This window comes from Schistocerca serialis, chromosome 4 (genome assembly GCF_023864345.2).
Source record: "Schistocerca serialis cubense isolate TAMUIC-IGC-003099 chromosome 4, iqSchSeri2.2, whole genome shotgun sequence".
Lineage (NCBI taxonomy): Eukaryota > Metazoa > Arthropoda > Insecta > Orthoptera > Acrididae > Schistocerca > Schistocerca serialis.
In genome coordinates, this window is record NC_064641.1 from 184,905,312 (window position 1) to 184,922,926 (window position 17,615).

General features: G+C 37.5%; 1 protein-coding gene across 3 annotated transcripts in view; it reads left to right on the plus strand.

Annotated features, from left to right (window-relative positions):
• LOC126473244 (brahma-associated protein of 60 kDa) overlaps positions 1-9,751 on the plus strand; it is a 51,639-nt gene extending 41,888 nt beyond the window's left edge. For all 3 annotated transcript variants that reach the window (XM_050100161.1, XM_050100162.1, XM_050100163.1), the window contains exons 7-10: positions 2,816-2,961; positions 3,134-3,254; positions 5,165-5,302; positions 8,984-9,751. In XM_050100161.1, the coding sequence (XP_049956118.1) occupies positions 2,816-2,961; positions 3,134-3,254; positions 5,165-5,302; positions 8,984-9,139 (561 nt within the window). In that variant the 3' untranslated portion in view covers positions 9,140-9,751. The remainder of the gene's footprint in view (positions 1-2,815; positions 2,962-3,133; positions 3,255-5,164; positions 5,303-8,983) is intronic.
• Positions 9,752-17,615: the final 7,864 nt, after the last annotated feature.

Consider the following 17,615-nt stretch of genomic DNA (forward strand, 5'->3'; position numbering starts at 1 on the left):
AATTAGTGTGCATGATCGCATGTGATTGTACCACATATGATCAATTTTCTCGAGATAGGTGCCAGATAAAGACCTCCACAGATGTTTAAGAAAAATTAAATATGTTAGCTAAATGTCATATGCAGTAACACATTATGTAATATGCATCAAATGCAAAATCATAGTGACCCCTATTTTTTCTTGCAAACTTTTTGAGCTTTGCATATTATCTTACTTAGAGCAAATATCACATTAACTATGATCATTAATGAAATGATGGGCATGTCATCATGAAGCTGACTTACAAATCTCTTAGTTCTGCAAAAATGAAATTTTTTCATGAATAGTTTCTGTAAAATCATTTACAAAGAATTGCAGAGCATGCACCTCAATTCAGTCATCACAGCACATAGTCAACTAACTGAAGGTAGGCAAACATAGTTGGCCTACCCTCTTGAACAAACAAATGAACTTCCCAGTGCTTTGTACGAAAATTGATCACTGCACATTGGTCAACATTTCCAGAGCAGACCCTAGTTTCACACAGCCATTGAGAGATCAGCGGGCAGGCAATATGTTGGAAGTAAATGACATTAACATTCTCATGTCAGTATAGAAGCAAAATCCAGTATGTATTTAGATAAAAACAGCTGCGTTCTCAGGTCCCACATTAACCATTGCCTCAGAAATTGCAATATATTCAGAAGAAACACCCAAATATAAATTTCACAGCTGTGCCATTAGGATGACGATGATGATGATGTGCACAGGTGGCACCACGTAACTGCGGATATGGTGGCACAATCTATTGGTAGAGAGACTGATGTGTGTGCACAGTTTGATTTTGCATAGTGCAGGTGTGGTTTCACACTGGAGAGGAGGTGGTCACACAACTTATCATCCACTACCAAACATGAAGGCGAGTAAGCAGAACGACGAGGAGTGATTCGATTTTTGGCAGCAGAGGGAGTTGGAGGCCGTGAAATGTATTGACAGATGAAAGCTGTGTACAGTCAGATAAACATGAGAACTGTCACACAGGCAGCTTCTCAGCTCATTCATATAAGTTGCTGACAAGTAGCAGAAATGAGATTAGTGAAAATCTCAACTTGAAAATCGGGAAGTAGACAAAGTGAAGGACTTTTGCAAACTTGAAAGCAAAATACTACATGACAGACAAAGCAAGGACGACAAAAACCACAAGGAAAAATTCCACTAAAATCTTCCAAGCATAAATGAATTAGTCTTACTAAATTATTATAAAGACTTAAGCTCAAATACACAGTGAGACAAAATTTAAAAAAAATAATAAAAATAAATAAACCACTCAACATTACTGTTCAGAATACCACTGTTCTTTTATTATAAGTCCTGACACAGTCTTTCTCAAGTAGAAGTGAACTTCAAATTCAGACAACCATACTCTGCTTACTGTAAACAGTTCGCAATTTGAAGAGAGTCCCATAGTGAGAGTTGTACTTACAAAATGAGAATACAAAGCTAGATATACAGGGTTATTACAAATGATTGAAGCGATTTCACAGCTCTACAATAACTTTATTATTTGAGATATTTTCACAATGCTTTGCACACACATACAAAAACTCAAAGTTTTTTTAGGCATTCACAAATGTTCGATATGTGCCCCTTTAGTGATTCGGCAGACATCAAGCCGATAATCAAGTTCCTCCCACACTTGGCGCAGCATGTCCCCATCAATGAGTTCAAAAGCATCGTTGATGCGAGCTCGCAGTTCTGGCACGTTTCTTGGTAGAGGAGGTATAAACACTGAATCTTTCACATAACCCCACAGAAAGAAATCGCATGGGGTTAAGTCGGGAGAGCGTGGAGGCCATGACATGAATTGCTGATCATGATCTCCAGCACGACCGATCCATCGGTTTTCCAATCTCCTGTTTAAGAAATGCCGAACATCATGATGGAAGTGCGGTTGGGCACCATCCTGTTGAAAGATGAAGTCAGCGCTGTCGGTCTCCAGTCAACTTTTGAGGGCTACGCGTGAAACTTGCCGCACGCGTTCAACCATTTCTTCGCTCACTGCAAGTCGACCCGTTGATTTCCCCTTACAGGGGCATCCAGAAGCTTTAAACTGCGCATACCATCGCCGAATGGAGTTAGCAGTTGGTGGATCTTTGTTGAAATTCGTCCTGAAGTGTCGTTGCACTGTTATGACTGACTGATGTGAGTGCATTTCAAGCACAACATACGCTTTCTCGGCTCCTGTCGCCATTTTGTCTCGCTGCGCTCTCGAGCGCTCTGGCGGCAGAAACCTGAAGTGCGGCTTCAGCCGAACAAAACTTTATGAGTTTTCTACGTATCTGTAGTGTGTCGTGACCATATGTCAGTGAATGGAGCTACAGTGAATTTATGAAATCGCTTCAATCATTTGTAATAGCCCTGTACTTACCCCATGTTGTTATAGGACGAGGAGTTAATAACATATGCATTAAGTAAACTTTTACTGTGTATGAAAATTATTATACAAAAGATACAAAATTTAAAACTGCTCTATCATTATTAACTGCCCTTTCATAGTTTTCTCATGATACATGTGAAATTGCAAAAAGAAATGGGCCATAGTTAACAAAAATTGCCTAATTATCATAATATTTCAAATATCAATGACTAATTGAATGAATGCTTTGAATATAATGGTTTGTTTGTGTTATGAAGTAAATGTATCATGCTATGCAGCATTATTACAAGCAACTTTATGAATTAGGGTTTTATTATTTTGTGAATTTTTTCCTGTTCTGTACAGCTTGTGGAACAGTTACCAAGACAGTTACGTGAATAATATTATTTGTTTTTTCAGGATGCACATGAAAGGGAATACATTAACTGTGACAAGTATTTGGAACAAATATTTGCATGCCAGAGAATGAAATTTGCAGAAATTCCTCAGCGTCTGAATCCTTTACTTCATCCTCCTGATCCAATTGTAATCAATCACACTATCAGGTAATAAACTCTAAATCTTAGATATTGACAGAAAAAGAAGTCAGTGTTTTGTAAAAGTGACGATTACATTTGTTTTAACCAGCTGATATGTATCCATTTAATGACTTTAAACTTTGTGCATTTAATCATATGCTTTTATTGTTTTGTGACTTTCATATGCTATACATTACAGTGTGGAAGGTGCAGAACAGAAACAGACCGCATGTTATGACATTGACGTAGAAGTAGATGATACCCTGAAAACACAGATGAACAACTTCCTGCTCTCAACAGCAAGTCAACAAGAAATTCAGGTAGATCAGCATGGCCAATCATATGAATTTCCTTTTTCTTTCAGTTCGACTCTACTTTCTTCCTGTCACCTTCACCTTTGTGTTGTGTGTTTAGACATGCACAGTTGAAGAATCATTCAATGAGTAAACAGTCAACTGCAAGTCAATGAACTAACTATATTCAGACTTCCAGTGTCAATTCATTTACAGAGTAGCAGACCATATTTTTTCTTGTGAGGAAGTAACATGATATAAAGTTTGCTCTCCACACTAAGCAACCACAGTCAAAGTTGTTTAGTGACAACTAGGACATTTAATTTTTACTACATAGACGTATGTACTCAGAAAGCCACTGTACAGCATATGGTAGAGGATTATTCATGCTGTTGTTAATGATTTGATGAACTGTTCCATTTGCAGATAGAGTGAAGGAAACTGACTGTCTGTCCTGCCTCTGTACTCATCCTTGTCTGTAACCTTACACTTGTGACACTTTTGTGAGGTGTAGACAGCAGAATTCTCTCTCTCTCACTCACACACACACACACACACACACACACACACACACACACACACACACACACCAGTTCTTTAAAATGTATTCAATTGGTTTTTAAAGTGCTATTTCATCCTCCTTCCAAAAATTCCCCTTAAAGTTCTCTGAGCTTCTCTGTTACACTTTAGCAGAGCCTTTTATGGTCATAGTAGCTCATGTCTGAATTTGTTCAGTTTATGCTGCCATTATTACTACATGAAGACTCCAAATTTCAGAACTAAATTTAGAATTGATTGCTCTAGTATTTTATGAGTGACTCCCTTCACAGATGTCTACATAATGTGACATACTCTATACATTCACTGCTAATCACATACTTCTGGGTTCTTTCCATTTGGTACAAACATTATCTTGCATTTATCCATATTCAGACATAGCTGCCATTCCTTGCACTAAGAGGAAATTTTTTTTATCTTTCTTCATATTTGTAAGATCATCAAATTATAAAACTTAATTGAAAAACTACTATTTGTGACTGTGCACTGTGGTGAAACATTATTATAAAAGTATTCTAATTTGAATATAGATTTTTAAATGCTGAGTACTTTCTGCCTGCTGTCTTTAATTTCAACATCAGCTTGATCTAAAAGAACTAGGGATAGAAAATTTGGTAGCTCTGAAAAACTGATAAATCTAATGGTGTGATATTTTTACTACATAAAGATAAGAAAAGTCTTTCATCCACATAATTCAGAGGCACTCATTACACTGGAGGGTTGAGATAGCACTGGTTGTGGAAGTAACCATGCCTTTGATGCTGAGCATTTTGAGCTCAGCAACCTGTTCTGCCTCTGGGTGGTAAACTGTGCCCTTGATTACAGTGTGGCAATAGCCATCCATTTGGGTGGACAGCGGGTTGGTATTCAGGTGTCACACTTGGGGTCTCTTTGTGGAAGAAGATAGGTTACAAGAAAATGAAGCTGCCAATTTTTTTTTTTTTTTTTTTTTTTTTTTTTTTTTTTTTTTTTTTTTTAATTCAAAGTTATTTCATTTTCTGGCCATGTTGGAAATCATTACTAAATTTGTGTCTAACCTGGGAGCAAAGTGGGGAAGGGAAAGAGTATTAGTCAAATGTTGTATGTAATCTTTTGGTATATCTAGATATTCAGATTACTTGATACTTAGGAAAGGCGTACTTTAATGAGTATTGCAGAGTTGCTTCAAGTTAATATGAGCACATATCTACTTAACATTCAGTACTTGATATCATAAAATTCAAGTAAAGGTATTTTCTGATCTGATGTAGGAACCTGAAAGAGTTTTTCAAATCCTTACTCTCTCTGCTGTTTTCCCCTATTTTAGTGCTCCACATACCAAAATATTCTAACTGCTTAGTAAATTGCTATTATAATTTATCTTCATCTCATGTTTTCAGAGTTTGGATAACAAGATCCATGAAACTGTTGAGACAATTAATCAGCTAAAGACTAACAGGGAGTTCTTTCTCAGCTTTGCTAAAGATCCTCAGCAATTCATCAATAAGTGGATAATTTCACAGACAAGGGATCTAAAGGTATGTATATTGTATAAAGTTAGTGGAACTAAGAGAAATATTGCCCCAACAATTCTTAAATACTATTTATTTTTTATAAGTGAATAAATGCTAGTGGAAACATTCTTCTGTGGCAACATCTCTCAACATGGTGAAACTGTTTCTTTCTAAAAATTAATAAATAAAAATAGTTAGTTTTTTAGTGTGAATAAAACATAAAATGTCATAAGAGTAACTGTCTCAGATTGTAATTGCATAGGGCTGATGTTTCAAAAAGAAAAAAATTATAATGGTAAGAGTAAAGATAACAATTCACCATTTGGTTGAGATATTGTTGGTAAACAGGCCTTAAACTAGACTGAAATTACAATTACGCTTTCAGCAATGTTGTTCTTACAACTGAGTGGATTTTGTTTGTTTGCTTGTTTGTTGGCTTAGAGGGACATTGTCAGTCCTGGGCATGTGTGTATCTGCCATTTTAGCTTTCAGCTGTATGGTGAATGATTGTCTTGACTTTCCCATTGTTTGTATCCCACCCAGGACATTCCCGTATTATTTAAAAACTTCTCTGATGTAAAAATTGAAGTAAAATGTTTAATTTTACAGTTGTAAAAATGCAGTATTGCATTGGCACACAAAGTGCAGGAATCTATTACACACAGACAGAAGCGCGCGCGCACACACACACACACACACACACACACACACACACACACACACAAAAAAAACCCTTGCTGCTCAGAGTTGATTGTTCTTCCTTATCCACCCAACAGCCTAGTTCTCATACTTTCGGACTTCTGTCTGTTTGGCCCAATGAAAGGTGCATTCCATGGAGCAGTACATGGATGATTGGGAGCTTATTGATGGAGCAGGACATCGAGTGGTACCATGCGAGCATGCAGGTCCTCCCAGTAAGATGGCATAAGCCCATCCCATTGACCAGAGATTATGTTGAAAAATAGGATTTTGTACACAGAAGAGTGGGAAATAATGCAGTGCCTTGAAATCCTGAATAAAACCAACCTGTTTTCAGAAAAACTTATTGTGTGACGTATTGAATGCCATGCATAGTACCTACCTCAGAATTCCTTTCTAATAACTGTCCCATATTGTCCTTAAAAGTCACAAAGACCTCATAAAATTGTTAAAATTCTCTTCAATTTCTCATGTTAATATTGGCTTACAGTTAAAACAGTAACAAGTTTTACATCTATCCTTCTTCAATTGATAACTGTCAAAGTGTGAGTGACTCTACTAAAAAAATCTATTAAAATAACATCCACTTTGACTACACTGAATACACAATCAGCAGACAAACATTGAAAAAAAATAATTTTGGGTTCAGTACAGCTCACCAAACTTAGTTCTGCAGCATGCTGCATCATGATGATGAACGGAGCATCACTGCACTCAATGAGGCTGTGGTTTGTATGTTGTGGAGTAGCTGTGTTTGATACTGCATAGTTGTTGGACACCCGTTGAACACAGTCATCATCCTTAGTAACTGTCAGCCACCATTCTTCTGTCTCATTGACTTAGTATTTTTCTGCAACCTATATTTCGCCAGTAACTGTGTTTATCAGCAAAAATATCCCTTAGTGAATGTTTGGTTTTCAGTGCAAATATTCAGCTATGGACTACTTTGTGATGTTCCTTTGTTTACTCAATTGTCTTGAACAACCCCAGTATTTTCCAATAAGGCACAAAGAAATTACAGGCATTGACAGTGCGTGGGCACTGACTTCAAATCAACAGGGAAAGTTGGAAATTAGTGCCCGGCCAGGATTCAAACCCAGATTTCCTGCTTGCTAGACAAGTGCTCTGACTGCTAACCCATTCGGATGCAATGGGCAGTGCAACTGCATGGACTACCCCCCCCCCCCCCCCCCCTTGCCCCCCTCCTGTCAGACCCAAATTCTCAACCTTCCACACCGCCCATTGCCCCCTTGTGACATTTCGCTGATTTCCATAAGAGTTCGAACCTGGTGTGCATTTGTACTGAAGAGATCATTGTCCATCTTCCCTTAATTTTATATAAATACTTATCAGGGACTTGTTTACTATCTCATAAAGGTATTATGTAGTAAAAACCACTGGTGTAACTGGAATTGGTAACTTGTAGGAAGTAGAAACATTTGACTTAATTTCATACACCATAATCAATGTTTTTGGAAAGCCTGTGGCTGTCATTCATTATTTGAATAATGAAACACTGCACCAAGTACATATTTTTTCATATTTAGTGTGATGTGTTTTGAGAATTTTTTCTCATTGTCAAGTGCAAATATTTACTTATATTTTGTGTGGTGTTTGCATATGTGTTGTGCATCTCTTTCCCTGTAGTTGTCTTTTTGAGATTATCAAGTACTGTGCCTCCTCAGTTATGTGGAAAACCACACATATGCAAACTATGACTCATATTGTTTATATGTGAAACATTACAAAAAAAAAACTAGTTGTTGATGTGTTTAAACCAAAAACATTGAGTAACTCAGTCAGTGAAGGTGTCTACTAGCGCTACAAGTGACAAAATATGCTGACTAGGGTTCGACAAAGGTGTCATGATGATCACAACAATCACGAAGCTATGCATGCACAGTAGAGGCATCTTGGAAACTGTGATTGTTCACGATATCTTTATTCAAATGAACCTAGTTACTCCCATCAGCCACCACACTAAGTGGGGCTCGGCGGCAGCAGCAGCACATACGGCACATTTTTCCAACCTTTACCCATACACTGGTTTATATCTGCTGAGTAGAAGTCCCTGGTGTCAAGAAATTTAATGACGAAATGTTTGTAAACACTGAAACTTCCTGGTAGATTAAAACTGTGTGCCAGATCGAGACTAGAACTCAAGACCTTTGCCTGTCGCGGGCAAGTGCTCTACCATCTGAGCTACCCAAGCAAGACTCATGCCCCGTCCAGTTGGGTGCATGACAATAGAATGAAAATATTCACCATCTCTGCTTGAAAACATGAGTCATCCCTTGTGATGACTCGCCACATGCAGAATACGTAACAAAATCACATGATAGTTGCACTCTCATCTTCATTAAATCCATCCATCTCTCTCTCTCTCTCTCTCTCTCTCTCTCTCTTCTCTCTCTCTCTCTCTCTCTCTCTCTCTCTCTCATCACATACAAGTTTTTCTCACTTAGCTTAACATAGGCTCTGAATATAAATTATTGATGCATATAATCTCTTATACAAAAATAAAGAATGTACACACGCACCTATTGCACATTTTAAATAATTTCTTTGCCTTGTAGTTGTCCTGACATCCTATCGTCTGACTGATTCACACACAGTATGTTTAATAAGATACGTTTGGTTCAAATCCTCAACACTTCTTCCTGAGTTGAGATCCCTATTTACTTTTTTTAAAAAAAGTAACCCCTATTCTGTATTATTCATGCAGTCAATGTGGCCCCTATCAAGCTGTCAGAGAAACATTTTCATCGCATAGTTCCAATTTGGATTTTTTTAAAAAGGCGGTGCAAAGTCCTGATAGCTTGAAGAATCAGGCTTGCCATATAAAGCGAAACCATTTTGATTACTAATGAAATGTGGCACAATTTTCAGTGCGGCGCACTTTGTTTTAGAGACTGTGTTATATTACTTTGTTTGATATGTTATAAGCATTTAAATTTTAATGTAATAATGGAAATTATAGTGTATTACATTGCATTTGTTTTACAGACAATGACCGATGTTGTGGGTAATCCAGAAGAGGAAAGGAGAGCAGAATATTTCTACCAGCCTTGGACACAAGAAGCAGTCTGTCGCTATTTCTATACGAAAGTACAGCAGAAACGAGCAGAACTTGAACAAGCATTGGGTATCCGTAATGCTTAGTCGGAACTGTCATGCTCACAGAGGAATAATACATGTTAATTTGACACTATTTGTGGTTGTGAATGCTTTGCTGTTTTGCTCATTTTCTTTTAGTGGCTTCTGGAAAGTGCTTTTGGAAAGCTGCTTGTTTGTAATTCTGATAAAGACTGTTATTGCAAAAACTTTCTTGTGATACCTTGGTAAACCATCAACAAATTCATATTTCATCTGACTGAATTTTATAAGTGAGAGACATTTTAGATAGTTGTACAATACTAAGTAGATTTGGTTACTTATAATTTTACTGTATTTATCTTTCCTGCTATGAAAAGCAATTGTTTATTAGAATTTATTGCATTCCACTCCATTGAAACCTTCAGTTTAATAAGATTGAACATTTGTTGTGTACAATAGTTTCCTCAGTGTATAGTGTATGTGAATTTACAGTACTTGCAGATTTAATTAGAATATTTCATGCAAAAGATACTAGTGTTACCCTCGACTCCTTTTATTCATTGTACTTATTTGAAGTACATATTGATGTAATTCATTCTAAGTGTATGTTATGTGTCTACTATCAGTAAAAAAAATGAGTCATGGATATTAAATAAACTCGGTGGCTATAGTTGTAAACTTATCTTTTGAATGTTGAGATGTCACTCCAGTAAGAGGTAATAAAGAGCTTAATTTGCAGTTCTACTTCACACAGCAGATGTTATACTGACTTCTGCTATGTCGCTTCTAATATCTGAAAGTAATGTATGAAAAAGTCCTATATTAACTCAGGTAGTAGCAGAAAATCCCGTCAAGAAACAGAGCAATAGTAGACGTTCCTATAGTTGTTTTTCTAATATCTTATAAAGATATAATCCAGTTGACTTATACAAAGAAAGATGAATACCCTATGAAATAATACAGGGTGCGACAAATAAGTGGCCTGGACATTTTGAAACCATCTATGGCAGCATTAACAGAGGAGAAACAGGCCTACATTCACTTCCAACAGGTTGGAGCGACTGCCCATACAGCCGGTCGATCCTTGGAGCACATTTACACGATCTTCATGCCTGACAGAGTTGTCAGCAGAGGTCAGTCTGGTCACGGCCCTAGCTGGCCATCCAGGTCAGTGTGTGATAACTTTGTGTGGGGAGCCCACGAGTCTAAGGTGTATTGCAACAACTATCACAGTCTTCAAGAACTGCAGCAGGTCTTTTCGGATCAGCTTGAAGCAGTCAAGCTTCAATCCGCCTTCAGCACCTTGCTGACGAGGGCTTAAAAGTGAAAAGTGCCAAGAAATGAATATTGGGCACTTTCAACATCTTCTGTAGTCTGGTTAGTACTGTATTTCCTTTCCCCTGCTATGTTTCTTTGTACTCTGAAACTCGTTTCTCTGGGCCTCTTTTATTTGCCCCACCCTGTAGTATTTTTGCTGCTGTGGTACTGCCCGTGTGTACAGTATCTATGAAAAGAAATGAAAACATATTAGAAATTGTGAAATGTGTCCAGATTTTGTAATTGTTTACTTTCATTGTCAGTCAGGTGGTATATATTTGCTAGACCTAATTTCTCAGAAGGCAAATAGTGTAAGTCATATATTGATTGCAGAAACTCTCATACCTGTTTCCAGTTAAATGTATTGTATTGGCACTATAGAAGTATACCTACATAATGATTTTTTAAATTGTACTCACTAAAATAGCCTCCAACTTTCTTGGTTGATGTATTTCTGTAGTCAGCAGATTGCTCAAATAAATGTGCCAATACAATGCTGCACATTTACCTACTGTATACTTTGAAATGAGCTCCAAGATAATCAGACATTGGCAAATTGTTCATATAAAAAAGTGGCATTTGAACTAATGGAAAACTTTGAATGGCTTCAGAAAATGATGCTTAGTACGTGACTAACAGATTAGGGCAGGACCATGTATGAAAGCTGCCACGTTACGTATCAGATATGCTGCAATTACTGTACAGCATTCTATGTGGACATGACAAGTAATCAACCATCTACTCACATAAATGGCTACTGCCAAACTGTGACAAACCACTAACTTGGCCATCCAGTTACTGGACATGCTGCACACCCCAACACTAATGACTTCAGTAGCTGCTTCACTACATGGGCCATTTGGATAATCCCTTCCATACAAGTTTCTCTAAACTATGCAAATGGGAATTTTTTCTTGGGCATTTCCTGTGCTCTCGCAATCCCTCTGGCTTAAATCTCCACTCCCTTGGTTCCTCACTGCCTTACCTAACCTTACCTTTTTACCTGAACCTTACCTTTTTACCTGAACCTTACCTTTTTACCTTAACCTTACCTTTTTACCTTAACCTTACCTTTTTACCTTAACCTTACCTTTTTACCTTAACCTTACCTTTTTACCTTAACCTTACCTTTTTACCTTAACCTTACCTTTTTACCTTAACCTTACCTTTTTACCTTGACCTTACCTTTTTACCTTGACCTTACCTTTTTACCTTGACCTTACCTTTTTACCTTGACCTTACCTTTTTACCTTGACCTTACCTTTTTACCTTGACCTTACCTTTTTACCTTGACCTTACCTTTTTACCTTGACCTTACCTTTTTACCTTGACCTTACCTTTTTACCTTGACCTTACCTTTTTACCTTGACCTTACCTTTTTACCTTGACCTTACCTTTTTACCTTGACCTTACCTTTTTACCTTGACCTTACCTTTTTACCTTGACCTTACCTTTTTACCTTGACCTTACCCTTTTACCTTGACCTTACCCTTTTACCTTGACCTTACCCTTTTACCTTGACCTTACCCTTTTACCTTGACCTTACCCTTTTACCTTGACCTTACCCTTTTACCTTGACCTTACCCTTTTACCTTGACCTTACCCTTTTACCTTGACCTTACCCTTTTACCTTGACCTTACCCTTTTACCTTGACCTTACCCTTTTACCTTGACCTTACCCTTTTACCTTGACCTTACCCTTTTACCTTGACCTTACCCTTTTACCTTGACCTTACCCTTTTACCTTGACCTTACCCTTTTACCTTGGCCTTACCCTTTTACCTTGGCCTTACCCTTTTACCTTGGCCTTACCCTTTTACCTTGGCCTTACCCTTTTACCTTGGCCTTACCCTTTTACCTTGGCCTTACCCTTTTACCTTGGCCTTAGCCTTTTACCTTGGCCTTAGCTTTTTTACCTTGGCCTTAGCTTTTTTACCTTGGCCTTAGCTTTTTTACCTTGGCCTTAGCTTTTTTACCTTGGCCTTAGCTTTTTTACCTTGGCCTTAGCTTTTTTACCTTGGCCTTAGCTTTTTTACCTTGGCCTTAGCTTTTTTACCTTGGCCTTAGCTTTTTTACCTTGGCCTTAGCTTTTTTACCTTGGCCTTAGCTTTTTTACCTTGGCCTTAGCTTTTTTACCTTGGCCTTAGCTTTTTTACCTTGGCCTTAGCTTTTTTACCTTGGCCTTAGCTTTTTTACCTTGGCCTTAGCTTTTTTACCTTGGCCTTAGCTTTTTTACCTTGGCCTTAGCTTTTTTACCTTGGCCTTAGCTTTTTTACCTTGGCCTTAGCTTTTTTACCTTGGCCTTAGCTTTTTTACCTTGGCCTTAGCTTTTTTACCTTGGCCTTAGCTTTTTTACCTTGGCCTTAGCTTTTTTACCTTGGCCTTAGCTTTTTTACCTTGGCCTTAGCTTTTTTACCTTGGCCTTAGCTTTTTTACCTTGGCCTTAGCTTTTTTACCTTGGCCTTAGCTTTTTTACCTTGGCCTTAGCTTTTTTACCTTGGCCTTAGCTTTTTTACCTTGGCCTTAGCTTTTTTACCTTGGCCTTAGCTTTTTTACCTTGGCCTTGGCCTTAGCTTTTTTACCTTGGCCTTGACCTTAGCTTTTTTACCTTGGCCTTGACCTTAGCTTTTTTACCTTGGCCTTGACCTTAGCTTTTTTACCTTGGCCTTGACCTTAGCTTTTTTACCTTGGCCTTGACCTTAGCTTTTTTACCTTGGCCTTGACCTTAGCTTTTTTACCTTGGCCTTGACCTTAGCTTTTTTACCTTGGCCTTGACCTTAGCTTTTTTACCTTGGCCTTGACCTTACCCTTAGCTTTTTTACCTTGGCCTTGACCTTACCCTTAGCTTTTTTACCTTGGCCTTGACCTTACCCTTAGCTTTTTTACCTTGGCCTTGACCTTACCCTTAGCTTTTTTACCTTGGCCTTACCCAAGTGAACTTAACAGTCTCTCTCTCTCTCTCTCTCTCTCTCTCTCTCTCTCTCTCTCTCTCTCTCTCTCTCCGATACAATGGGAGGTACTTGCACATGGGGGAGAATACATGATACATGATGAGATTTGGATTTGTCTAGGCGTCACTATCTCCATGCATTTTATGGGTCAGCAGAGTGTCAACAGCACTTGTTCAGAATCTGTGACAAGTTGTAGATCAACTGTACAAGACATTTTTGGTGGATGAAAATGCAATCCAAGTAAACTGTGGTACCCACCATTCTTTCAAGAAGACTGTCATATTACTTATGCGACTGGGCGTTGTACTAGTTAAACATGGCATATAATTGCTGAATAAGGTGCTGTACACTACCTCTTCCTCTAAAAGCCCCATGATAATATGGCGGTTAGTGTTCAGTTTATCTTCAACTTACATAACTCTATGGTGAACGAAGTGTGTAAACAATTTATATAGTTACATTTATTTTCAAATATAGTGGTTTTCAAAAAGGTTGATGAGATTTCGCAAGACTATATCTTGTGCATGAATGATAAAAGAAACTTAGGATGAATTTTAATTTACACTTAAGACTACAAGTTTATATTTTCAAAACTACAAGGGTATATCTTTTACATGCATTCTGTAACATATTATTTATCCATTACATAATACAGAAAATTAATTACTTTGGTAAATAAATTTTGTCACATGGGTGATTTGTTTTTAACAAATACACTAATAATTTCACCATGTGTTATCATTGGAAGAAGAAACATTGGAAACAATGAGTGAAATATTTACCGGTTTCCTATGGATGCTGATTGGTCTGGCACCTATTAGACATCAAGTGACACAGACTGGTTACTACAGTTTCCTTTTTATTGTTCCAGGTGAAAAGTATCCAAATTGCACATTAATTCAAAACATTTTAAATTACAACTTGCTTGACTTTGTAATAAAATCAACACCTTAGTGACCTAAGATCAAATCAATACTATGCTACATTTTCACAGCCATAACAACCTTTATAACTTTTAATGAAGTATGTATTTTCAGTCTTTGTTCAAACTTCAATTATAATTAGATGGATGATACACAAATAAATTTACAAGGTTTCTTGAGACAGATGTTGGCTTATAACAAAGATACTTACAGTTTTCACATTTCATTTAATATTTCTTTTTTCTGATTAAAATTACGAACATTTCCATGTCCATTTTTCACTATTTCTAATTTAATAATTTCTTCACTCACAAAGAGGTTGAACATTCGCCCACATAAATGTGAATTTTTGGGTCTTGTTTATTTTGATAGAAAATATTGCTTTTTCACAAAACTTATAAGTGTTGCGAACAGTGTACTGCCCTGTATGTGCATATTATTGGTTGACATCAGGCAGTTCCTACATACAAGTTCTAAATAAAGGAAAGTTCCCTGAAATACAGTCAAAATTGAGAAGTATGTGTGCAAAACTAAATGAGAATGCAAAGTTTGAGGAGATCAATTGCAAATATGAAATTTACTTGTATGTCAAGTTGTAGAGTAGTTTTGTGTATTGTATTCTACATAACTACTTGACCTTGGCAGTTGCATTTTTCACCCGCCAGACACAAGACAAACATCCACACGACAGTCAAACTTTAGCCCATTCTTGGAACAGCATCTGCAGGAATGGATGCAGTAGCTAAATAGTTGTTGGAAGGAAAGCACTTAGAACGTTCGCTTTCCAAAACCCAAACAAAAAATGTTCGCATACCATGAGATCAAGAGACCTTGCAGGAGAATAGTGCAATGCAAGACCTGTACAACCTTATGGCCAATTCATTTTTGTAACAGCTTAGTTCATTGCAAAGAAATGTTCTTGCGTGCAGGTATGAGTGCAGTGGTCTTCTGTAATGTTGAAAAAATGAAATACCTTCTATTGCTGTGATATCCCCATCTCGACTCTGCACATATTTTTTGACAAAAGAGAAGCTAGCTGCACAAGAAAACAAAAGGAGGGAGAAAACATACATGCAGTGTTGCAACAGATTCCCCAGGCTTTGTGTCGAATTTCATTAATTGTTTATTTAGAGTTGGTTAAGCCAAGATTCTGTCACCCTATTCTCTAAGATCTTTTATTTTATCTCGATTTGTCGTAAGGTCTGTGCTATATATCTTAGAGAAGTCTGTTTTCTAACTGATCTGGTGCTTTACCTTGAATATTTTGATATAATTAAGCTTACATTCTCAGTTGCTTAATGAGACATGCCCTATCACTTAAGCTTGCTTTGTCACTCACTCTACTGCACCAAATGATGATGGCCATTATTGCCTTTGCTCCTTTTCCATCAATAAGGCTACTGAATTTCGTATTATTCTTCCTTGACCAAGAATCATGATTATTACATACTCATTCCCCATAAAACACTGTGTTCCCTAAAAGATGCACTTTATAGAGCCTGTTGGCCCTTCCTAGTTTCCTCTCAGAGAGTTGTAAAAAGCAAACGAAGAATGTCTGCTCTTGCAGCAATAAGCAGGTTTGGCAGCTGGAACTTTCCCTTTCATGGCTGCTCCACTCCACTTCCTCAGTGCTGGCTGACTCCTTGTCACATAAAATTATTATCTATACACTACAGCCACTCCTCCCATTCCTCTCCGCACCCCCCTTCCAGCATTTGCATGTAGTTTAATGACCAGCATACTGAAAGATGACTCTCATCTACCTGGAAGAAGTCATGCCCACATTTATACTATAATGGCAAAAGTAATTAAAGTTTTTATGGAATTTATTATAAAATTTCTACTCAAAGAAATGCTACTGAGAGTATGTATGGATTTAGCAACAAGCCACAATAGAGATCCAACTGTTCAAGTGAATGACCTCTATTACAGTTGCACTTATTTATTTCCACTTTCTTGATGTTTTCAGAGTGCTGCTATTGATACAATGATATCAGGTTGCCTCTACCTGATCTTATCGTGGGCCCAGATAAGAAAGTTCGTAATACGTACAGCCTGTAATGTTTGATGCTTGGGTGAAAGAAAAGTCACTAGTGCAAAAACACCAATCCTGAACCTTTTAATCCCAGTAGCCATTAAGACAGTTATTAATCAGTACTACGAAGTTAATGAATTTTTTTTTATGTTATAGAGTTCCTCAGCAAGCCTTTGCACTTAGTCTGTTCCCCAGAATGGGAGTAATGCCTTCTGCTGTGAGGTGCATTAAATTGCTGGCAGCTTTTCAGTTTGGACTCTTCCTCATACAGCCTAGACACTACAAGCCAGTTTGTCTCGTATTTCTTGCGGGTGTCTCCCAAAACTGGCAGCAGAACTGTCACCAGCGACAGCAGCTCGTGATGGCACTATGGACTGCATCATCGGGTGTTGAGATGTGTACCTCCTCAGGCAACCTTCAGCCTGTTTCTGATTCATTAGAAATGCACTTAGTATCACTTTCTCCACTCCTGTCGCCACCAAGGAATGTGTCACTTGGTCAGTTTTTGGCCTATTTAATACCTTAACCCTTAACTCTCAAGCTGGCTTTCCTGTAACGTATACTATGAAGCCTCTGGGACCCCTATGTTTAAACAAAGAGTTAAGACTGAAATCATTTGAAAATTTTAAGGGCCACATAAATTTTTAGTCATTTAAGTGTTGTTCAAATACTCCTTGTTGATTTCATGGTTCTAATAAAAACTGCAGTGTTTTACTTTCTATCACACAAAATCGCATGCTTTCATGTAACTTCTTAAATAATGTACATAAATGAAATGTTAGAGAATTGAATTTTATATTCTGAAAAATTATATTCGCTGTAGCAAGTCGATCTTCACGTAAAACTAAATTCCAGGTTTTAGACATGTACTTGAATATCGCTCTCAGTAGGTACAAAAAGACTGTAAAATTGACATTCAGTCCTTTGATCTACAGTTTTCTTCACCACCACTCACACCACATTTGGTTTTAAATAACGCTTAAGAAAGATACTTTGGAGAAGCAGAAAGTTCCCATCACCAGTGTCCTGAAGTTCTTCCTCTGAATGCACATTTCTGCAAGCACATTTTGTACCATATTGAAGAAAACAGATATGTTGTTCACAAGGCGGGATCTCCGAAACCCTAACACGTCAGCAACAAACAAAGAAGGTGATAATGCAACCAACATTAAAATGTAGGGTTAGTGATGTAAGGAAGAAGCATACTCATCAAACCAGAACGACCTTGGGAGAGTGAGTTAAGTGTTAGTCCTTTTACAGCTTTACATGGTTTGGAAAACTGTGTAAGGGTAGGCTGTACAATCTGTGACTAACAT